The following is a 24,488-nucleotide window of genomic DNA, read 5'->3' as shown; positions in this document are numbered from 1 at the left end:
CGAAACCACAGCATCTTACTTCAAAAGAACAAACGGCTCCATAGTCTTCAAGCTTCCTTCTGAAACTCCACACGCCAGGCCTCCATCCTCCACACCGACTTGAACTTCTTGTCTCCAAACACGGACAGAACAGCCCACTGAGCTCTCAACACTCAAAGGTCCGAAGTCCTCCCACAATCCTCCACCAACACATTCACGCTCTGCCTTGTAACCCTTAGTAACTGATGCTGCGATGAAACACGTGATCAGTAGCAAGCTGAGGAGGGAAGGGCTTATTTGGTTTACACTTCCATGTCACAGTCCATCACTGAAGGAAAACAGAGCAGGAACCTGGAGGTAGGAGCTGATGCAGAGGCCATGGAGGGGTGCTGCTCACTGGCTTGCTCCCTATGGCTTGCTCAGCCTGCTTTCTTACAGCACCCAGGAGCACCAGCCCAGGGATGTTACTACCCACAATGCACTGGGCCCTCCCCCACTGATCACTAATTGAGAAAATGGCCTACAGCCCAATCTTACGGAGACATTTTCTTAATTGAGGTTCCCTCCTCTCGGGTAACTCCAGCTTACGCCAAGTTGACATAAACTAGCCAGCACATTAGCCACATTTCCAGCTGCTAGAGGAATTGTGGGAAGGAATGAGTAGTCAGGTTTTCCTCCTGAGCCGAGAAGCTTGTTACAGAAAGTAAATGGAGATAAAGAGAAACATCTGTGGACAACTGAGTCTTACTGTCCTGGAGACCAGGGTGTCGGGGTGGAGTTCGCCTTCGCTGTTCAGATATTAGAGACCAGGAAACTGATTTCCAACCCTGGCTATGCCTTAGCATGTTTCAAAGGCCAGTGAGGCATCAAGTTAAAAAACAAATACATTTTAAAATATATGTCCCCAGCCATGGGATGACGTTTTACATCGTTATTGGACGTTTGTAAAGGGAAATGGGATAAAACGCAGCTGTCTGGTGACTGCACCTTGGTTCACTTGACCAGTGTCACGGCGAGCTCCAGTCCCCTGCCCTTCCACCACTCCCTGTCTTTACTTAGTGGCCGCTCCACTGCTGTCCAAGCGATAAGCACAGGAGTCATCCTCGGTGTCTCGGCCTCTCACACGCCATACCCAACCACGGTGAAACGCCTGCTTCTTCCTTCAACAGGCATCCGAGTCTATGCTGAACACCTTCTCTACTGACACTGGGCTCTAGTGCCTTCCCTCACGTGTGGGTCATCTCACCGGCTGCCCAGACCTGCCTGTGTCGCCTGTACCGGCCACTCTCAGCACAGAAGCTACAGTGACTCATGGAAAACCTGAACAATATGGGGACGCTCCTTGGCTATGGCCCTCGCAGCAGCCCCTCACAATAGCCTGTAAGAGGGGCTTTGATAAACAGTAGATAAAATATAGATGTCTAGGTACAGTTGAATTCCATATAGATGGTGTAATGGTAGTGTGTGCATGTGTGTGTGTATAGTGTGTGTACTGTGTGTGTGTGTGTATAGTGTGTGTACTGTGTATGTGTGTGTGGTGTGCATATGTGTGTGTATAGTGTGTGTAATGTGTATGTGTGTATGGTGTGTATGTGTGCATGGTGTGCATGTGTGTGTGGTGTGTATGTGTGTGTGGTGTGTATGTGTGTATGGTGTGTATGTGTGTGCAGTGTGTATGTGTGTGCGGTGTGTATGTGTGTGCGCTGTGTATGGTGTGTATGTGTGCATGGTGTGCATGTGTGTGTGGTGTGTATGTGTGTGTGGTGTGTATGTGTGTATGGTGTGTATGTGTGTGCAGTGTGTATGTGTGTGCGGTGTGTATGTGTGTGCGGTGTGTATGGTGTGTATGTGTGCATGGTGTGCATGTGTGTGTGGTGTGTATGTGTGTGCGGTGTGTATGTGTGTAGTGTGTATGTGTGTGTGGTGTGTATGTGTGTGTGGTGTGTATGTGTGTATGGTGTGTATGTGTGTGCAGTGTGGATGTGTGTGCGGTGTGTATGTGTGTGCGGTGTGTATGGTGTGTATGTGTGCATGGTGTGCATGTGTGTGTGGTGTGTATGTGTGTGTGGTGTGTATGTGTGTAGTGTGTATGTGTAGTGTGTATGTGTGTATGGTGTGTATGTGTGTGTGGTATGTATGTGTGTGTATGTGTGTATGGTGTGTATGTGTGTGCAGTGTGTATGTGTGTATGGTGTGTATGTGTGTGTGGTGTGTATGTGTGTGTGGTGTGTATGTGTGTATGGTGTGTATGTGTGCATGGTGTGTATGTGTGCATGGTGTTTATGTGTGCATGGTGTGTATGTGTGTGCGGTGTGTATGTGTGTGCGGTGTGTATGTGTGTGCGGTGTGTATGTGTGTATGGTGTGTATGTGTGTATGGTGTGTATGTGTGTGCGGTGTGTATGTGTGTGCGGTGTGTATGTGTGTGCGGTGTGTATGTGTGTGCGGTGTGTATGTGTGTGCGGTGTGTATGTGTGTGCGGTGTGTATGTGTGTGCGGTGTGTATGTGTGTGCGGTGTGTATGTGTGTGTGGTGTGTATGTGTGTGTGGTGTGTATGTGTGTGCGGCGTGTATGTGTGTGTGGCGTGTATGTGTGTGTGGCGTGTATGTGTGTGTGGTGTGTATGTGTGTGCGGTGTGGATGTGTGTGCGGCGTGTATGTGTGTGCGGTGTGTATGTGTCTGCGGTGTGGATGTGTGTGCGGTGTGGATGTGTGTGCGGTGTGTATGTGTCTGCGGTGTGGATGTGTGTGTGGTGTGTATGTGTGTGTAGTGTGTGTGAGATGTTAGGGCTTCTGCTCTAGCGCTCAGACCTGTTCACTTGAGACGGGTTCTCATATTGAAGCTGGAGATAAAAAACTGGCATCGAGCAACCGCGAGACGCTCGTGTCCCGGTCTCTCGTGAGGCTGACGACCTGTGCACCACTGTGCCTGAGATGAGGGTCCTGAGATGGGAACGGCTGGGTTAGGTGATGCCTGCAGCATACCTTAGGGCGTGTCCAGGAGACTGAGATGGGAAGCCTGCCCTGAAGGTGGCAGATACCGTCCCACAGGCCAGGCACAAAGGATGCATTTAGGGGGAAAGAGAGGAAGGGAGCCAAGTGCTGGCATTATCTGCTTTCTGCTTCCTCACCCACCTCCTGTGACACAGGCAGGACGTGGTCCATGTTTAGGCCTTGCTGTGTGAAGCTGTAGCTTCCGTACTTTCTGAACCATAAACCCGAATACATCTGTCCTTCCTTAGGTTATGCCGGGTGTTCATCCATAGACACGAGAACAGTAAACACAACAAATGACTGTTCAGTTTGTCTGGGTCTCAGCACATTTACGTGCTAACTGTCATGTGGCCTGGCCCGTTGCTGCTCTGGCCTTTTCTCTTCACCTCCGTCGGGTTCCTAGGCAGCCATGCAGGCCTCTTTGCTGTTCCACGGGCAGGCTCCTTCATCAAGGGCTGCGGCCACAGACCTCTTCCGCTGCCTTGTCCCTGGCTGACTCATGCTGGGGCATTTCTGTTGACCGCTCCCTTGCAGGTGACTTAGGGTGACCACAGCATGTGACACACAGCCAATTCCTTCCTACTTTGCTGACACTCTGGACCACCCGGTCGCTCTCCTGTCTCTTCCTGTGTTGCTTATCATGCCCCATTGGACTGACAACAGCTGTGACAAAGTTGTGAAACTGCGCAGGATCTCAACTCCAATGTAACAGAGGTAGCCATGACCACCAGGGAGAGCGTGCTGCAGGCCAGCACCGAAGGAAGAAATGGGCTTACCCAGACCTGCAGATGCATCCAAATTTATTACTCTCTCATTTTTTTTTTGTTTTATTTTTTTGTTTTTGAGACAGTGTCTCATTACTTAGCCCTGGCTGGCTTGGAACTTGCCACATTAAAATAAAAGGTTGGCTTCAATTCTGTGGTCTTGATGCCCCTGTTTCCTGACTATGGGGGTTACAGGCATGTGCTACCAGGCCTGGCCCTGATATTTACTACTTATCGTATGTTTACTGACTACAGATTTCTCTCTGTTCTTTGCCATGGCCTGAATAGTTTACAACTGTGTCTGACACGGAGTTGACACCTAATAAAATACAGACTGGATGAGTTAAGAGTATTCAGTACTAAAACGCACTTCCAGTAAGATTGAAGACAGATAACGACAGTCCGGGCAAGGATGTGGAGCTACTCAACCCACAGGCCATGGAAAGAAATGTAAGAGAGAGCAGCAACTTGTAAAGCAGGCCATGTCTCCAAGACTCCACACAGTCACAGCATGACTCAGGAGGCCACGCTCAGGCACACACGGAGGAATGACATCTCTGTACGCAGAACGCCTGCACAAGGATGCTCACCACAGTGTACGCCCTGCTACCCCAACACTGAAAACACCCGAATGCCCGTTGGTGCTGAGCGTAAAGATAAGGCCTAAGCATCCGACAGGGTGTTCTGCTCAATGGGAAAGCCTCGAGTGCTGATGGCATTGCACAGTATGATGGTTAGTTTTGATTTTCAACCTGATTGAATTAATAAAAGGCCAGGAGGGCTGGAGATATGGTTCAGTGGTTAAGAGCATTCATGGCTCTTGCAGAGGACCCGGGTTCAGTTCCCAGCACCCACAGGGCAGCTCCCCATTGCCTGCAACTCCAGTGCTAGGGGATCTGAGGCCCTCTTCGGGTCTCTGAGGACTTCTCTCAAACAGGGCACATAAACTCATGCACACACATGCACATAAGTAAATTTAAAAACTAGATCCTAAGACAGGTCTCAGGCATTAGTGATGCACATTTGTGTGTTGTGGTGGTTGTCACCAGGGAGGATTAGCTAGGGTAAGAAATACCCTAAACGTGAGTGGCATCATCCTACAGGCTGGAGTCCTGTGAGGAAGAGAGAGGGGGCAAGCAGAGAGCCGGGGAGCGTACCTGCCTTCCCTCCTCAGTCTACCGAGACATGAGCAGGAAGCGTTCCCCAGCCACCACAGACTCATAGGACAGCCCCACGACCATACCTTCCACCATGATGGACTGTACATCCTGAACTGTGAGCCAGAGAAAGGCTCTCCTCCCGCAGGCTGCTTATGCCAGATACCCTGTCACGGCTGTGAGGAAAGCAACCACCACAGCAGGGAGCCTTGACGGAATCGAGCTAGTCATGAAGACCGAGTGTCTTGACTGACAGGCAGAGAACAGATCAGTGGCTGCCCAGAGCATGGAGTGACAAGAACACGATGGATAAAGGCGATGGGGCGCCATGGGAAGGGTCAGGAAATGTCTCCTAAACCCAACCGTAATGTTTTATACACAACTCTGAACATATTAAAGGCACTGAACTGTAGACATTAAGAGGGTGAGTTTTAAGGCGTGTGAACTGCATATTACCCGAGCTGTTAACAGCAGAAAGTATTAACGTAAAATCCCCTAGAATCAACGCCGAGCTCCTCCTGCGGCAGAATAATAAAGGACCGCCGTACTGACTCTACCACCGCGAAACCTGCAACGCGGTAGCAGACACAGGTACCTCGTGCCCTGTGCTGGAGCCACGCGTGTGGCCAAGGGAGCATAAAGGGGACGAGATGATGAAAGGCTTCAAGGAGGCACCCAGCTTTCTCTGGTGACTTCAGCAAGGGAAAAAGAGGTAAATGCTTGAAAAGCCACCTGATTTTTTTTTATTGAGCACCTATTTCTGCTGACAGCTACAAAGCAGTTTAAATACCCTACCATCCACGAAGACGTTTAAATGTCCTACCACCCATAAGGCATTGATAGCCATCAGGACATAGATCCAGAGTGACTCAAATTTACTCCTCTAGTTGGGGGGAAGAATCCATCAGCATTCAACAAAACCACTCCTGACTCTAAAGGACCACATGGGCAAAGGAGTCCCTGGTGAAGCTGAGATGAAGGCAGGTGTCCTAGTGTGAGGAAGGCCATGCCTGACACTCAAAACAACCAACGGGCTATACATTAAAGCCAGAGAACCTTAAACCTAAATCTATGGCATTTCTGCTATTTCTGGTAACACCCACCATGGCTCGACATTCTGTCTTTACCACGAGAACTGAGCTGTCATCCAGGCCTCTCCAGTGTGTGTGTGTGTGTATGTGTGTCTGTGCGCATGCGTGCGCACTGGTATGTGTATGTGCATGTGTGCAGATGCCCACAAAGGCAGAAGAGGGCATGAGAACCCCTGGAGCCACCCAGGTGGATGGTGGGAGCCAGAGTCCAGCCCAGCGAGCTCGGTGTGTGCTCTTCACTGTGGAGACACTGCGATCATCCCCAGCTTCCATTATTTTCTTTAGGTAAATGGGATCAAACTTGGGCCTTCACACACGGTAGGCAAATGCTCAACCAAATAGGAGCACCACTTTGTTCTACTTTATGATATTCTGCTTGCTATAATATAAAAAAGTTTTTTAGATCCACTCTAAGCTTAAATTACCAAACGATCCCTCAGTCTTTTTGAAGCTTCCAGAAAGTCAATACAGACTTGGTTGATCTGCTATTGCCGTGAGCTTCTGGGTGCATCACCTGCATCTCTGAGGGAATGTCACACGGCCGTGACAATACCCAGCGTGGGGCAGATCTGGAGCCATCTGTAATCATCAGACCTGGGTTCTGTGCGTGTACTCACGCACTGCATATAAGCACATGTGTGCACATGTGTGTGGAGGCCAGAGGCAAGTGTTTTCTTAATCTCTTTTCTACTTTGCTTGTGGACTGACTGGGTGCAGCTGGCCCCAGTGTTCTTGCCTCTGCTTCTAAGGAGGATCGGAGGCTCACACTGTTGTGACGAGCTTCCCATGTGTGTGCTGGGCATCTGAGCTCACGTCTTCATGCTCGTGTGGCAAGCACTTTCCAGAGCCACCTCCCCAGCCTGCACCTGGGTTTTTTATATGAAGTACAGATCTGCTCAGTGTAGTGTTGACCTGCTTTACGTTCCTGTGTAGCTGAGAAGCCATGTAAGCGTAGAGACCATGCATGTTGAGGCAGATTTATCGGCGAGGCATTCCGTAGCAAATCCTGATGAATGAGCCCCATACATACCATGGAAGCATAAAAGAGGCTAAGACATGGGCCGACCTCTCTTAAAGAAGAGCAGCTAGCTTCGGTGAGGGCTGAGCCTCACCTCTGCACAGTGCTAGGGAGTCTCATAAATACACTCCTGATTACAGCCACCACAGTCTCAAACCACGGCTGTGGACCCTCATGCCAGAGGAGCAAAGGACAGGTCAGGGTAAGAAGCTTGGCCGCGGTCAGGGGGTGGGGCTGTGGAAGACAGTGTCCACCTGACGAGGGAGTCCACATGCTCTCTACAGTAGGAGGACACATGGCACCAAGCAGAGGCAAACAAGCACGGCTGAGCACGGAGTGGTGACAGCCACTCAGGAGCACCCGTGTCTACCCTGAGTGAGGCTGAGAAGGGCTTCATGAGTCCTAGTGTTGGAGCTAAGCCTCAGAGATGGGGTAGACTTCTGCAGCTCACGTGGGTTTGGGATTTCAACCAGAACATTCTCCTGCTCTGCATCCAGAGTCCAAGTTGTGGATGGCTAAGGACCGCACTTGGACTAGGATTTGAAACACAAATGAGAGGAAAATGGATAAATGTATACTCAATAAAGGGAGGAAGAGAAAGTACATGAGGAGGAGGAGGAGGAGAAAGAGGAGGAGGAGGAAGAGGAGGAGGAGGAAGAGGAGGAGGAAGAGGAGGAGGAGGAGGAGGAGGAGGAGGAGGAGGAGGAGGAGGAGGGGAAAGAGGTGGAAGAGTGGTCCAGATCTGTGTGAGGTGTCTTACTGCCAGGAAAACTGAGACTTTACAGTTAGGATGGCACTGGGTTTCTGACCACTTTTGTACTCAGCCCATATGGAAAAGATGGTCTAGCAGGCCAGGGTGTGGCTGTGAGAACTCATGGCAGGAAGCACATCTGTCAGCTCAGGGTTGCTGGACAGAGAGACAGAGGTGCCCATCTGAGAGAGGCTCTCCAGGCCTGCTTCCTTGCAATGTCACTCAGAATCTGGAGCTGCACCATAGGACGGGGAGAAGACATGGGGCACTGGGTTTGGGCTGGGTCCATGGCTGCCAGGATGCTGTGCCAGCTTCGTGGTCCAGTAAACACGCAGACGGAGAGAAAGAGGCCTGGGGAGTGTGGCAATGCTGCCCTGTACTCAGCAAAAGTGGTGCTGCATGGGTATGGAAGGGTCCTGTGGTGAGACAGCTGCAGGGGTGGGGTGGGGCGGGGCGAGACAGCTGCAGGGGTGGGGCGGGGCGGGGCCGATGGCAAAATCTCTTTTCTAGAGAGCTGGCGTGAAAGAACAGGGCATCTCTGCAAGCCAAAGACACAGATGACAAGGACCGTCCTTTGGGAAATGACAGAAAGGAAGGCACGACATAAACACTGTGAAAACAGTGACACGTTTCATACAGAGAAGAGAGAAATGAGAGCGTGGGTTTCCCCCGTGAGGCATGGGGTCTTCTTCTCTCCCAGGATTGAAGGAGCGTTCCCTCAGATCCTCAGACAAGTTTCCTTTCCAGGCTCCTTAGTGGCCGCAGCACACCTCTTTGGTTTTATCATCGTGACCTCACTTCTCCTCATCCAGTCTAGACGTGGACAGGAGACTCTTCTTTGGCTTCATTTTCCTTGTAGCAAATCTGTGCTCAGCACTGGGCAGTCTGCTCTGTTTAAACCGTCAAAGCATCTAAGGTGACAAAACCTAAGGACAGGGGTCTTCCACTCATGTTACTGGCCTGCTTTGCTCTGGCAGAGCCACAAAATGTGTATATATGTGTGTATATGTACACATGTATACACATGCATGTGTATATGTATATATATATATATTATACATGTGTATATGTATGTGTATATATATTATACACGTGTATATGAATAAGAGAGAGATGGCAAGGGAGGGAGGAAGAAGAGGAGGAAGAAAAGGAGGAAAGAGGAGACATCAGCAGCCATGAAGTCACAGAAACAATGCCGACATCAGATACTCGTTTCCTGTCCTTCCTGTTGAGCATTGTCAACCATGCTTCTGTCAACAATGATGCTACCTCTATAAAGAAGACGTGGGGAGTCTGTCACAATGCACAGGACATGAGTTGAGGACCTCCTCAAGCACATTCATCTTCGCTCGCAGGCGCAGGTCTCTTGGTGCCATGACACCAGACTCAGGAAAATATATTCTCCACCTGCATCTGTGCCCAGCGCCACCCAGAGAGGATGCCACTAGGCTCGTGGAGTCTCCGGTGCATATCTCTGTGAGGCGTGGCTTGCCCATTCCTTCTCTGGGATTGTGGTCAGTCTGGACCAAAGCTCAAGCCCACTAGCCAAATCTCCAGGCCGAACACCAAAGGGTTTCTCAGGAAATCACCATGGATGGATGGAATCCAGGGTGCCAGAAGTGGTTGGTGCAAGGAGCCCTCTCCTGAGACAGGCCAGCATCCGTCTGTCCTGCTCGGCCTCTGCAGCAATGGCATGGCCGGCCACGCTGAGACAGCATAACAGAGTGCACCCCACAGCTCCCCGGTGTCTTCAGTCTCCTCCAGCCAGCTTCCTCCTCACCTGTGCGCTCTCCCCCTGCGCCCCCTGCCCCCGACTCTTCATGGACCCCTGCTCCTGCTTATATTCCACTTGTTCCACATCCGAGAGGGTGGCCTTCCTTCATGCTCCGGACTTTACTGTAATCTGGGGGCTGCCCGCAGACAAGTTACACTGACTCACGCAGGGGCACACCCCTTGGATGCTCGCTACATACCTCAAGTCCAGTACTCCCCGGGTTAAACTCAGGGTACTCCCACCTCCCAGGCATGCCCAGCTACTCGGGGTCTCCCAGGCACCCGACCATCTTTCATCTCCATTTCCAATTAGGATTTAAACTTTTGGGGCTGAAGAGATGGCTCAGTGGTTAAGGGGCTCGCTGTTCTTGTGGAGGATGTGGGCCTGCTTTCCAGTACCTACAGTGGCTCACAATTGTCTACAACCCTGGCCTCTGGTGCAAACACACACGTACAGGCTAAACACTTACATGCATAAATAAAAATAAATATATTTAAGAGCTTTTAAGATTCTATCATCCAACCTCTTCACTCTGCCTCCCCCGCCCCACAACACTTTCCCCATGAACTACTTAAGTCTGGTCTGCATTACTTCCTTAGCCTGTAGGCTGTAGGAAGAGCCTCCTCCCTGGTCACTATGCCTTCAGGACAACCCCAACAAAGGACTCCCCAGAGCTACTGTGGTGCTCTGAAACAAAAGTTAGACCCAGTGCTTTCCCACCTGTTACAGAACTAAGCCTAAGCAGCCTAAAGCAAAAGCCCTCCTCATGGTGGCCTAAGCTGAAGCCCACACTAGAACACTGTAGTCCTCTGTTGTGTATATAGGAAAGATCCCATAGGCCTGGGAGGTGGGCCTCGCTCGCGCAGCAGCAGGCATTGCGGTTTGTAGCTGCAGCCCCCTTCCAGTCTTTCTGTCTGTTTCCTGAGCAGACACCGTGTGGACCAGCAGCCTCGTGCCCTGCCATAGCTGACAGCTGCTCTCACCACCACATCCACCCTGGCGTGGTGGCGAGACCTTCAAACCATAACCTAGACAGACCCCTCCTCAGATAAATAGACCCCTCCTCAGATAGACCCCTCCTCAGATAGAGCCCTCCTCAGATAGTGCCCTCCTCAGATAGACCCCTCCTCAGACAGACCCCTCCTCAGATAGACCCCTCCTCAGATAGAGCCCTCCTCAGACAGACCCCTCCTCAGATAGACCCCTCCTCAGATAAATAGACCCCTCCTCAGATAGAGCCCTCCTCAGATAGACCCCTCCTCAGATAAATAGACCCCTCCTCAGATAGACCCCTCCTCAGACAGACCCCTCCTCAGATAGAGCCCTCCTCAGATAGAGCCCTCCTCAGATAGACCCCTCCTCAGATAGAGCCCTCCTCAGATAGACCCCTCCTCAGATAGAGCCCTCCTCAGATAGAGCCCTCCTCAGATAGACCCCTCCTCAGATAGAGCCCTCCTCAGATAGACCCCTCCTCAGATAGAGCCCTCCTCAGATAGAGCCCTCCTCAGATAGACCCCTCCTCAGACAGACCCCTCCTCAGATAGAGCCCTCCTCAGATAGAGCCCTCCTCAGATAGAGCCCTCCTCAGATAGACCCCTCCTCAGATAGAGCCCTCCTCAGATAGAGCCCTCCTCAGATAGACCCCTCCTCAGATAGAGCCCTCCTCAGACAGACCCCTCCTCAGACAGAGCCCTCCTCAGATAGAGCCCTCCTCAGATAGAGCCCTCCTCAGATAGACCCCTCCTCAGATAGACCCCTCCTCAGATAGACCCCTCCTCAGATAGACCCCTCCTCAGATAGACCCCTCCTCAGATAGACCCCTCCTCAGACAGACCCCTCCTCAGATAGACCCCTCCTCAGATAGATAGACCCCTCCTCAGATAGAGCCCTCCTCAGATAGAGCCCTCCTCAGATAGAGCCCTCCTCAGACAGACCCCTCCTCAGACAGACCCCTCCTCAGATAGACCCCTCCTCAGACAGACCCCTCCTCAGATAGAGCCCTCCTCAGATAGATAGACCCCTCCTCAGATAGAGCCCTCCTCAGATAGAGCCCTCCTCAGATAGAGCCCTCCTCACTTAAGCTGTGGTATTTGGTCACAGTGACACTCAAATAATGATGACAGGGCAGAAGAAAACGGTGTGTGTATGTGTGCAGTATGTGGTGTGTATGTTTATAGCCTGTGGAATGTGTGTAGTGTGCGTGTGGGGATAGTATGGTAGGTATATAAGTGTGTGTGGTGTGTCCTATAGTACATGTGTGTTCTGTGATGTGCATGTTATATTATGTATATGAGTGTAGTGTGGGGGGTATTATAGTAGGTGTATGATGTACCTGTGTGTGGTGTGTCCTATAGTACATGTGTGTTCTGTGATGTGCATGTTATATTATGTATATGTGTGTAGTGTGGGGGGTATTATAGTAGGTGTATGATGTACCTGTGTGTGGTGTGTCCTATAGTACATGTGTGTTCTGTGATGTGTATGTTATATTATGTATATGTGTGTAGTGTGGAGGGTATTATACTAGGTGTATGATGTACCTGTGTGGTGTGTCCTATAGTACATGTGTGTTCTGTGATGTGCATGTTATATTATGTATATGTGTGTAGTGTGGAGGGTATTATAGTAGGTGTATGATGTACCTGTGTGTGGTGTGTCCTATAGTACATGTGTGTTCTGTGATGTGCATGTTATATTATGTATATGTGTGTAGTGTGGGGGGCATTATAGTAGGTGTATGATGTACCTGTGTGTGGTGTGTCCTATAGTACATGTGTGTTCTGTGATGTGCATGTTATATTATGTATATGTGTGTAGTGTGGAGGGTATTATAGTAGGTGTATGATGTACCTGTGTGTGGTGTGTCCTATAGTACATGTGTGTTCTGTGATGTGCATGTTATATTATGTATATGTGTGTAGTGTCAGGGGGTATTATAGTAGGTGTATGATGTACGTGTGTGTGGTGTGTCCTATAGTACATGTGTGTTCTGTGATATGCATGTTATATTATGTATATGTGTGTAGTGTGGGGAGTATTATAGTAGGTGTATGATGTACCTGTGTGTGGTGTGTCCTATAGTACATGTGTGTTCTGTGATGTGCATGTTATATTATGTATGTGTGTGTAGTGTGGGGGGTATTATAGTAGGTGTATGATGTACCTGTGTGTGGTGTGTCCTATAGTACATGTGTGTTCTGTGATGTGCATGTTATATTATGTATATGTGTGTAGTGTGGAGGGTATTATAGTAGGTGTATGATGTACGTGTGTGTGGTGTGTTCTATAGTACATGTGTGTTCTGTGATGTGCATGTTATATTATGTATATGTGTGTAGTGTGGGGGGTATTATAGTAGGTGTATGATGTACCTGTGTGGTGTGTTCTATAGTGGCTGTGTGCTCCATGATATGCATGTTATGTATATGTATGTAGTTAACACTCGATGAATGCCTAGCTTTGAGTCTAAAATGATGATGCCAATGAATAGAATATTTAGATTCATAGTCTAGAAACTAAAAGTCACTCTGTAATGTACTCAATGTGCTACTGTGACTAAAACCTCATTTGCCAGTTGGTGGAACCTCCTAGCATCTGGCACACACTGTACAGTCAGGATTGTATAAATTGCAGAAATGATGACAGAAAGGTTTGGGTGTGACTCTCCCACCTATTTATAGAAGCAGAGAAAGCCAGCCTCATGCCACATGATGTAACCTGAATTATATCCAGCCTTCGCGTTAAAGCATGAAAATGAAAATCCTTCCCATTCCTCCCTCCAGCTGAACAGTCCTTGCTGCGGTGGTGTGTTTGTGTGTGTGTGTTTGTGTGTGTGTGTGTGTGTGTGTGTATGTGTGTCTGTGTGTGTCTGTGTGTTGTGTGTGTCTGTGTGTGTGTATCTGTGTGTCTGTGTGGTGTGTGTGTCTGTGTAGTGTGTGTGTCTGTGTGGTGTGTGTCTGTGTGTGTGTGGTGTGTGTGTGTGTGTGTGTGTGTGTGGTGTGTGTGTGGTGTGTGTGTGTCTGTGTGTCTGTGTGGTGTGTGTGTCTGTGTAGTGTGTGTCTCTCTGTGTGTGTGTGTGTCTGTGTGTATGTTTGTCTCTGTGTACCTACCGCAGATGAAACACGTTGTCTTGAGAATCTCTTCTTTCTTCTGCTTCTCGCTTCTGAGGTCAGCAAAGGTGTCAATGATCACACCAAAAATCAGGTTAAGAACGATAATAATGACGATGAAGAAGAAAAGGAGGTCGTAAACCACCCGGGCAGCGAACAAGGGCTCCTGCAACAGAAGGGAAAAATGCACATAGAGTACGCACGCGTCACGGCTGTCGAACTAGCACACATAGGATACAAACACTTCATGGCTGTAGAGCTAGCACACACAGGATACACACACTTCACGGCTGTCGAACTAGCACACACAGGATACACACACTTCACGGCTGTAGAGCTAGCACACACAGGATACGCATACTTCACGGCTGTAGAGCTAGCACACACAAGATACACACATTTCACGGCTGTAGAGCTAGCACACACAGGATACACACACTTCACGGCTGTAGAGCTAGCACACACAGGATACACACACTTCACGGCTGTAGAGCTAGCACACACAGGATACACACACTTCATGGCTGTAGAGCTAGCACACACAGGATACACACACTTCACGGCTGTAGAGCTAGCACACACAGGATACGCACACTTCATGGCTGTAGAGCTAGCACACACAGGATACACACATTTCATGGCTGTAGAGCTAGCACACTGTCGAGCATAAAGCAGATATACAACAATTGTCCTCCAAGTGAACACACAGTAGCCCCAGTTAGGGAAACGAAGCCTCCTTCTGTCTTCACTGCCCCTCAGCCATGGGAGAATGCCTCAGGCTGCTCTCAGAACTCTCTTGTTTCTCTGGGGCTGACACGGTTTTTCCCCAAACACGAAAACACTTCCTCACTTTCTCCTGTGCTTTCACTAGTGACGCACTTCTCACCATGGGTCTGCTGTGGTTGAATGTGAGATGGGTGCACCTGCTCACGTGTTTGGACACTCGGTCCTCCTGTGGTGTGCTATCTGGGGAGGATATGCAGGTGCCAGGAAGTGGAAACTCAGTGTGAAAGGCGGGTCGCTGTGGCGGGGCTGGAGGCCTAATAGACCAGACCCACTGCCAGCTTCCCTGCCCTCCACTGCTGTCTCTACCTAAAGGTGTGTCTTCCCCAGAATGATGGAATGATCCCTTGGGACTGTAAGCTAAAATGAGCAAGTCTTTCCTTCATTTGCTTTAGCTGAGCATTTTGTCACAATGGCGAGGAAAATAATCATGCAGGCTCATCCTAGAACCAGGCAAAGGGAGTCAAACATAGTCAAAGGCCACCTGAGGAAATCCTGGCAATTTCTCAACTTTTGCAGTAGCTTCCTTCCTAGTGAACAAGGTCAAGTACGCACTGCTGTGCACACTGCCTGTGGCCTGCAGTGCTAAGGCGCAGTAGGGACCATGGGATCCAGCTGTTCTACACAGGAGAGCTGGGACTATCAGGAAGATGACTGCACATTGTATAACAGGCCAGATGCAGAAGAAACCTATGTGTGCTTCCAGCCCGGCCTGAGGGATGCTTTTGCTTTGCTACTCTAATGTACGCAACCCTGTTAGCACCAGTCCACACTCTGTGTTCACCATGGTAAGTAATGGAAGGTCTTCCTATGCAGAAGCTGGGAATTCTGGAGACAGCCGAGCTGGCTGACTTATTTAACCATCAGCTGCTGTGGAGCTTATAGCCATGACTTCGTTGCTGTGAAAGGATGTGCAGTTCAGACTTGAGCCCAGCTGACATCCGTGGGCTTTTAGTTCCCTCTGATTCTCCATAATCCCACTGTGCCATTAACTAGTCTTACAGTCACCGCTACACTTCTAAGGCAAATGATACTGTAGCCCTGAAAATCAAAACCATACTGTAAATACTGGTAAGAAAGGGAACAAGAAATAAACCAGGCCTGTGTGCTATGGGCCTATCATCTCAGCTTTTTAGAGAGGTTGAGGCAGAAGGACAGTAACTTCAAGGCCAGCCAGGGCTACAGAGTGAGTTCAAAGCCAGCCTGGGCTACAGAGTGAGTTCAAGGCCAGCCTGGGCTACAGAGTGAGTTCAAGGCCAGCCTGGGCTACAGAGTGAGTTCAAGGCCAGCCTGGGCTACAGAGTGAGTTCAAGGCCAGCCTGGGCTACAGAGTGAGTTCAAGGCCAGCCTGGGCTACAGAGTGAGTTCAAGGCCAGCCTGGGCTACAGAGCGAGTTCAAGGCCAGCCTGGGCTACAGAGTGAGTTCAAGGCCAGCCTGGGCTACAATGTAGAGAGATTTATGATCTCAATGTTCAAAAAGTAAAAGGAGGGCTGGGGATATGTAGAGGTGATAGGTTCAACCCCCAGTACAGGAAGGGAGGAAGGGAAGAAGGGAGGGAGTGGATAGAAGGAAACAGAAGGGGGGCTGAGGGACAGGAGGGAAAAAATGGAGGAAAAACAGGAAGGGAGAGAAAGGGAAGGAAGGAAGGGAGGAAGGAAGGAGGAAGGAAGGAAGAAGGAAGGGAGGAAGCAGGAAGGAGGGAGGAAGCAGGAAGGAGGAAGCAGGAAGGAGGAAGCAGGAAGCAGGCACGTGCTTCTTAAACTACACCCTTTCTGTCTTGCTCACATCTTTCGATGGTCGTCTCAGCACGTCCCCAACTCCGCCACCGTTCCTGAGGCCCTGGTTCAGCACCGTGACAATGCACATGAGCAGAGTGTCACATGTCCTTTCAATGCCATCTACACTCCCTTCATCAGCTGTGGAAACACAAACATTAAAGAGCTCTGAAAACACTATTATCTACATCCAAGAATCTGTTTGTATTGTGCTAAAACACAATTTCTGAAGTCACATGACATCTATTTCACACGTGAGCACACCACGTGACTGATCTGCACACATACAATGTCTTAAGATTTTGGTTTTTCCAAGAATTATAATGTTTTATTCTCCTGAATGTTGACCTTGTATAGGTTAATAAGGAATATTTAAACATTAAAAAAAAGATTTTGGTTTTTCTTGGCTTGGTGGAAAACGACAGGAGAGAAAAGGAGAGGGCGACAAGCTTCAAACTCATGGGCCCAACTGTAGCAGAGGAGACCGTGGTCAGTGTCGCTCTCCATCTGCAGACCTAACACTGAGAAGATGGGCTGTATCCGAAAAGACCCGACACTTGACCAGATGCTGATGCTGAGAAATCCAGCCAGAAAACACAAAACTATCTAAAAACAGGGCCTGCGCTCAGCTGGGCATGGGGACCAGGGTTCTCTCACGTTTAAGTGACTAGAGAGGCAAAGGCTTGTTTTATCACAAAGTCACCTCAGGGGTACTGCATCTGGGGACCCCAGCTACAGCCTGCATGTCAAGGGAAGAATGTTAAAGCAGCCACTGGCAGTGGCTGTCCTCTCACTGCCCCACACATCGCCAACACATGTGTAGCATGTGGTTAGAAGGCTGGCTTCCCTTTTCTGAACAGTTGTTATTTTATATCCTATGGAATAGGGACCCTGATTTTTATGCGAGGCCACGTTGCTCCTTTATAAGAATGCTGGGATAGCCCTGGCCAGGAGGGCTGTATGCAGAGGCAGTACACACAAAGCACAGCAGAGGAGACTAGCACAGACTAGGTAGCTCCTCGCCTTAGAATTGAACCAGGGCAACTCTGATGTGGGGAGGAAGGAGCAGTGGGGACTGGGGCAGCCTCGTGGTAACAACAGATCAATGGGACAGAAAAAGGAGAGAATCAAGACTGAAAGCAATTGTGACGGAGAATCACAGGGTTGCAGGAAGGCAGTCATATGGAATATAGCTACTGCTACTTGGCAAAAGTTGGACTTTAAATCAAAGCAAATGAGTAAAGTATCCATGGGACACTGGATACGTTCACTTATCAGTTGGTTACCGTGGTTGCAGCATAGAAAACACCAACTGAAGACCCAACATGTGCCAGTTTGGTGGGCGCAGGGAAATGACAGGGAATGAAGCTGTTTGTTCTCTAAAAAGGGAGCTAGGGAAACCCACACACCATACGCGTGATTAGCCCTAGCGAAATAAAATAGATTGGCTGCCAAGAAACACATACTACATGTTTACCATCACCAATACAAGAAGGCAAGTAACAAGTATGCTGAGGCAGCATCTCACCCCATGGCAGGTGGCTGCCTCGGGACACATAACAAACAAACAAACAAACAAACAAACAAACCATCTGGCGGTGGTGGGGCACGCCTTTCATCCCAGGACTCACAAGGCCCAGGCAGATGGATCGCTGTGAGTTCAAGACCAGCCTGGTCTACAAAGCTAGTTCTAGGACAGCCAGAGTTACAGAGAAACCTTGTCTCAAACAAAACAAAACACACACACACACACACACACACACACACACACACACACACACACACACGATTTTAAAAAACCAAAAAAGCCAACAATTGTTAGTGAGAGTACAAGGGTGCCGGAATGTGGTCCTTACACACAGCGGGTAGGAACGCAAGCTAAGGCAGCCACTATGGAGATCAGCACAGAGGTTCCTAAAGGACTTCAAACTTGAGCCAGCACAGGCTCTGACGGCACCATTTCTGGGTTCCGATACCAAGTGGCAAAGACAGCTCACTACAGAGCTGTGTGCTCCTGCTCCCTGGGGCACTGCTACAGTCCCAAAAGACAGAAATGGCGTGGACATACATCAGATGAAGGGCCCAATGGAGAAAGAAAATGAGGTTTGTGTACACAGCAGTTTCCTTCATTCATAAACAAGAACAAAATTATATAGTTTCCAGGAAAATGGTTGAGAACAAGACTCACAAATGTATAACTTAGAAGAAAGCTGTGACAGTGCGAGGGGGAAGGAACTGCTGGGCATGCAGAGTGAGGAGGGGGAGGAGCTGCTGGGCATGCAGAGTGGGGAGGGGGAGGAGCTGCTGGGCATGCAGAGTGGGGAGGGAGGAGGAGCTGCTGGGCATGCAGAGTGGGGAGGGGGAGGAGCTGCTGGGCATGCAGAGTGGGGAGGGGGAGGAGCTGCTGGGCATGCAGAGTGGGGAGGGGGAGGAACTGCTGGGCATGCAGAGTGGGGAGGGGGAGGAACTGCTGGGCATGCAGAGTGGGGAGGGGGAGGAGCTGCTGGGCATGCAGAGTGGGGAGGGGGAGGAGCTGCTGGGCATGCAGAGTGGGGAGGGGGAGGAGCTGCTGGGCATGCAGAGTGGGGAGGGGGAGGAACTGCTGGGCATGCAGAGTGGGGAGGGGGAGGAACTGCTGGGCATGCAGAGTGAGGAGGGGGAGGAACTGCTGGGCATGCAGAGTGGGGAGGGGGAGGAGCTGCTGGGCATGCAGAGTGGGGAGGGGGAGGAGCTGCTGGGCATGCAGAGTGGGGAGGGGGAGGAGCTGCTGGGCATGCAGAGTGGGGAGGGGGAGGAGCTGCTGGGCACGCAGAGTAGGGAGGGGGAGGAGCTGCTGGGCATGCAGAGTGGGGAGGGGGAGGAACTGCTGGGCACGCAGAGTGGGGAGGGGGAGGAACTGCTGGGCATGCAGAGTGGGGAGGGGGGAGGAGCTGCTGGGTATGCAGAGTGGGGAGGGGGAGGAGCTGCTGGGCACGCAGAGTGGGGAGGGGGAGGAACTGCTGGGCATGCAGAGTGGGGAGGGGGGAGGAGCTGCTGGGTATGCAGAGTGGGGAGGGGGAGGAGCTGCTGGGCATGCAGAGTGGGGAGGGGGAGGAGCTGCTGGGCATGCAGAGTGGGGAGGGGGAGGAACTGCTGGGCATGCAGAGTGGGGAGGGGGAGGAGCTGCTGGGCATGCAGAGTGGGGAGGGGGAGGAGCTGCTGGGCATGCAGAGTGGGGAGGGGGAGGAGCTGCTGGGCATGCAGAGTGGGGAGGGGGAGGAGCTGCTGGGCACGCAGAGTGGGGAGGGGGAGGAACTGCTGGGCATGCAGAGTGGGGAGGGGGGAGGAGCTGCTGGGTATGCAGAGTGGGGAGGGGGAGGAGCTGCTGGGCATGCAGAGTGGGGAGGGGGAGGAGCTGCTGGGCATGCAGAGTGGGGAGGGGGAGGAACTGCTGGGCATGCAGAGTGGGGAGGGGGAGGAGCTGCTGGGCATGCAGAGTGGGGAGGGGGAGGAGCTGCTGGGCATGCAGAGTGGGGAGGGGGAGGAGCTGCTGGGCATGCAGAGTGGGGAGGGGGAGGAGCTGCTGGGCACGCAGAGTGGGGAGGGGGAGGAACTGCTGGGCATGCAGAGTGGGGAGGGGGAGGAGCTGCTGGGCATGCAGAGTGGGGAGAGGGAGGAGCTGCTGGGCATGCAGAGTGGGGAGGGGGAGGAGCTGCTGGGCATGCAGAGTGGGGAGGGGGAGGAACTGCTGGGCATGCAGAGTGAGGAGGAGGAGGAACTGCTGGGCATGCAGAGTGGGGAGGGGGAGGAGCTGCTGGGCATGCAGAGTGGGGAGGGGGAGGAACTGCTGGGCATGCAGAGTGGGGAGGGGGAGGAGCTGCTGGGCACGCAGAGTGGGGAGGGGGAGGAACTGCTGGGCATGCAGAGTGGGGAGGGGGAGGAACTGCTGGGCATGCAGAGTGGGGAGGGGGAGGAGCTGCTGGGCATGCAGAGTGGGGAGGGGGAGGAACTGCTGGGCATGCAGAGTGGGGAGGGGGAGGAACTGCTGGGCATGCAGAGTGAGGAGGAGGAGGAACTGCTGGGCATGCAGAGTGGGGAGGGGGAGGAACTGCTGGGCATGCAGAGTGGGGAGGGGGAGGAACTGCTGGGCATGCAGAGTGAGGAGGAGGAGGAACTGCTGGGCATGCAGAGTGGGGAGGGGGAGGAACTGCTGGGCATGCAGAGTGGGGAGGGGGAGGAACTGCTGGGCATGCAGAGTGGGGAGGGGGAGGAGCTGCTGGGCATGCAGAGTGGGGAGGGGGAGGAGCTGCTGGGCATGCAGAGTGGGGAGGGAGGAGGAGCTGCTGGGCATGCAGAGTGGGGAGGGGGAGGAGCTGCTGGGCATGCAGAGTGGGGAGGGGGAGGAACTGCTGGGCATGCAGAGTGGGGAGGGGGAGGAACTGCTGGGCATGCAGAGTGGGGAGGGGGAGGAGCTGCTGGGCATGCAGAGTGGGGAGGGGGAGGAACTGCTGGGCATGCAGAGTGGGGAGGGGGAGGAACTGCTGGGCATGCAGAGTGGGGAGGGGGAGGAGCTGCTGGGCATGCAGAGTGGGGAGGGGGAGGAGCTGCTGGGCATGCAGAGTGGGGAGGGGGAGGAGCTGCTGGGCATGCAGAGTGGGGAGGGGGAGGAACTGCTGGGCATGCAGAGTGGGGAGGGGGAGGAGCTGCTGGGCATGCAGAGTGGGGAGGGGGAGGAACTGCTGGGCATGCAGAGTGGGGAGGGAGGAGGAGCTGCTGGGCATGCAGAGTGGGGAGGGGGAGGAACTGCTGGGCATGCAGAGTGGGGAGGGGGAGGAACTGCTGGGCATGCAGAGTGGGGAGGGGGAGGAGCTGCTGGGCATGCAGAGTGGGGAGGGGGAGGAGCTGCTGGGCATGCAGAGTGGGGAGGGGGAGGAGCTGCTGGGCATGCAGAGTGGGGAGGGGGAGGAACTGCTGGGCATGCAGAGTGGGGAGGGGGAGGAGCTGCTGGGCATGCAGAGTGAGGAGGGGGAGGAACTGCTGGGCATGCAGAGTGAGGAGGGGGAGGAACTGCTGGGCATGCAGAGTGAGGAGGGGGAGGAGCTGCTGGGTATGCAGAGTGGGGAGGGAGGAGGAGCTGCTGGGCATGCAGAGTGGGGAGGGGGAGGAGCTGCTGGGCATGCAGAGTGGGGAGGGAGGAGGAGCTGCTGGGCATGCAGAGTGGGGAGGGGGAGGAACTGCTGGGCATGCAGAGTGGGGAGGGGGAGGAGCTGCTGGGCATGCAGAGTGGGGAGGGGGGAGGAGCTGCTGGGCATGCAGAGTGGGGAGGGGGAGGAACTGCTGGGCATGCAGAGTGGGGAGGGAGGAGGAGCTGCTGGGCATGCAGAGTGGGGAGGGGGAGGAGCTGCTGGGCATGCAGAGTGGGGAGGGGGAGGAGCTGCTGGGCATGCAGAGTGGGGAGGGGGGAGGAGCTGCTGGGCATGCAGAGTGGGGAGGGGGAGGAGCTGCTGGGCATGCAGAGTGGGGAGGGGGAGGAACTGCTGGGCATGCAGAGTGGGGAGGGAGGAGGAGCTGCTGGGCATGCAGAGTGGGGAGGGGGAGGAGCTGCTGGGCATGCAGAGTGGGGAGGGGGAGGAACTGCTGGGCATGCAGAGTGGGGAGGGGGAGGAGCTGCTGGGCATGCAGAGTGGGGAGGGGGAGGAGCTGCTGGGCATGCAGAGTGGGGAGGGGGAGGAGCTGCTGGGCATGCAGAGTGGGGTGGGGGAGGAGCTGCTGGGCATGCAGAGTGGGGAGGGGGGAGGAGGGTGCTCAGGGAAGGTAATGGGGTTGGATGCACTTCAATTGCACATGACTGTGCAATTAACAAGAACTAAGCAGAGAGGTGTGGCACGGCAGGGTTACTTACGTATGGGTGAATACAACTTTCTAAGTTGGCTACAAATACACACCAAGAGGTCTGGCTCTCTGTGTGGCATTCATACTGCAGGAGGACGATGCCCAAGTGAGGTCAGTGCCAGTAACGCTCACACCTGCACGCTGGGGTCACACAGCAGCTTCTATGAGCTTTATTAGAAGGTTCCACTGTTTGACATGAGTCAGTCAGGACTCCCACATGTAAGTGCCATCTTGTGGCCACCTGGGTGACAAACTGGTCTTCTTCATGCCACAGCTGCCAGCATCATTACACTACACCAAGGGTTTGGTGGGAGGAAAAGGAGATAAAGGTGTAAGTGTTCCAGCCTACAGGAACCTTATGTTTGCCAAGACCGGTGAGTCAGCAGATGAGCAGCACACAGCAGCCTAGGTATCCTAAGGCAGTGGCCCCAGCACCGAGCATGAAAAGAAAGACATGCCTGGCCAGCAGTCAGCCAAAGACATTTCCTGCAGACCCAGTGGGCTGTCAGGTGCACACCTGCACACTCACACACACCTGCGCACTCACGCACATATGTGCACTCACGCACACACGCACCAGGACTTGGTGCTTGGTGTATCATCAGGCTCCGTGAATACAAGTTATCAATTACCCAGGTACAGTGGCTGTTCAATCTTATGAAAAGTCATGGTTTTAACACAAGTTACAAGTCGGCACTAGAGTGATGGGAAGTTATTCATTTTCAGCAGACTCTCAGAGAAGTGTTTTTCATAATTCATGATTTAAAAAAAAAAGGGTTTCATTTGAGGAAAGGAATAAAAACCTATCTTACTGCACCTGAAGCAGGTCTGTAGATTTTTTTTTAAAGTACTGGACACTGGCTGGAGGTGGTCAGTGGTGACAAGCACTTGTTGCTCTTCCAGAGGCCCTAGCATCCATGCAAGGTGGCTCACAGCTGCCTATAGCTCTACCTCAGGGAATCCAGTGCCCTCTTCTGGCTTGGCATACATTCACACAAATACATAAATAAAAACACGTTTTTAAAAAACACTGAATATGAGTTTGAGGCTAACCTGGTCTACAAATCTAGTCCAGGACAGCCAAGGATACACAAAGAAACCCTCGAAAAACAAAGCCAACCCCCCCCAATCCAAAACTGGACATACTTGAACACACATATTTATTGATGTCTCCTTTTTATGCTTTAGTAGTTAAATGATTTGTTGTTTCTGGTTCTTATGGACACAGCAGCCTGGAGGTCAGGCTCAATTGAAAGTCTGAGTGCAATTCAAACCCTCTTGTCTTAAACTTTAATGACAATCCATCCATTATGAAAATGTGGATCTTAATTTTTTTTGTAACTAGAAAGACATTTTAGAATACTGACACCCAATGGGAATCCAAAATGTAGTGTGTGTTAGCTTGACAAGTTACAGTATCTGCCAGGCTTTTCCACTGAAGTAGGGTACCAAGAGACTAAACTTGGTGCTTGTAAATGCTAAACACCTGTGAACTTTTTATTCCCCTGAGCATTCAAACAGCATCACAAAATACCTGTGATTGCACTTTTAGTATTGTCTAAAGGAGGCTTGGGTTTTCTGGAGAAGTCAATTTTGGGAGGGATTTAGGTGAATATTTTCACCTGAGATTCTCTAGCAGGCTTGGAGCAAATGAAATACAAGCTTTTTGGAGTGTTTTTCAAGTTAAATTAGTTAGCAGTTGTCCTGTGAATTCTCTGCTGCTGGGAAATGACCTAACCTGCGTCTTCAGGAGCTTTCGGGCCAGCACTCTGCCAGCCACCCGCAGCCTCAGGTACGTACTGGGTGCCTGGGCCCTTTCGTGCTATGCACCTGCCGGCTACAGGACAGCAAGGCAAGGCCCTGCAAATGCACACCACGGTTCAGAAACTAGACTTGTGCCCTGGCCTTAGACAAAGAGTAGCTATTTTTAAATCTAAGTGACACATGTTTGCACAACAAATGCCAGACTTCGCTTCTCTCTACACAGGCAGCTAAACGCACATGCAGCCAGCATTTCCAGAAGCCCGGGACCGGCAGAAGATCACACCTATAGGCTTTTCAATCACACAACTGCAGCTGAACACAGTCTGCCAAAATTTAGAAAAAAAATGAGGCCCTGGAGATCAAATCTACATATTTTACCAATTTATTGAAATTATTCATATTGGCAAAATTTAAAGAAAGGATGGCTCAGAAGATCAAATCCACTGTGGGCGCTGGTGCCTCCCACCTTTAATCCCAGCACTCAGAAGGCAGAGGCAGGCATATTTCTGTGAGTTTAAGGCCAGCCTGGTGCACATAGGGAGTTCCAGGACAACCAGGGCTACATAGTGATACCCTACTTTAAAAAATTAAACAAATTATAAGAACAAAAGTCAAATTCGTAGATTTTTCAATGAAATTTCATTCTAATCAGTCTGAG

General features: G+C 51.7%; 1 protein-coding gene and 1 long non-coding RNA gene across 3 annotated transcripts in view; one reads left to right on the top strand and one right to left on the bottom strand.

Annotated features, from left to right (window-relative positions):
- Nucleotides 1-24,488, bottom strand: part of ITPR2 (inositol 1,4,5-trisphosphate receptor type 2) — a 409,555-nt gene that overhangs the window by 44,086 nt on the left and 340,981 nt on the right. For both annotated transcript variants that reach the window (XM_084764875.1, XM_084764876.1), the window contains exons 53-54: nt 16,206-16,336; nt 13,637-13,802 (exon numbers count right to left, since the gene is read on the bottom strand). In XM_084764875.1, coding sequence (XP_084621001.1) covers nt 13,637-13,802; nt 16,206-16,336 — 297 coding nt within the window. The remainder of the gene's footprint in view (nt 1-13,636; nt 13,803-16,205; nt 16,337-24,488) is intronic.
- LOC311587737 overlaps nt 1-24,488 on the top strand; it is a 269,462-nt gene that overhangs the window by 189,784 nt on the left and 55,190 nt on the right. The gene's annotated exons all lie outside the window — the stretch shown is intronic.

Source organism: Acomys minous (assembly GCF_964271855.1).
Source record: "Acomys minous genome assembly, chromosome: 17".
In the NCBI taxonomy this organism is placed as follows: domain Eukaryota; kingdom Metazoa; phylum Chordata; class Mammalia; order Rodentia; family Muridae; genus Acomys; species Acomys minous.
The sequence above is the reverse complement of the archived record's forward strand: the minus strand, read 5'-3'. Positions and strand labels throughout refer to the sequence as shown.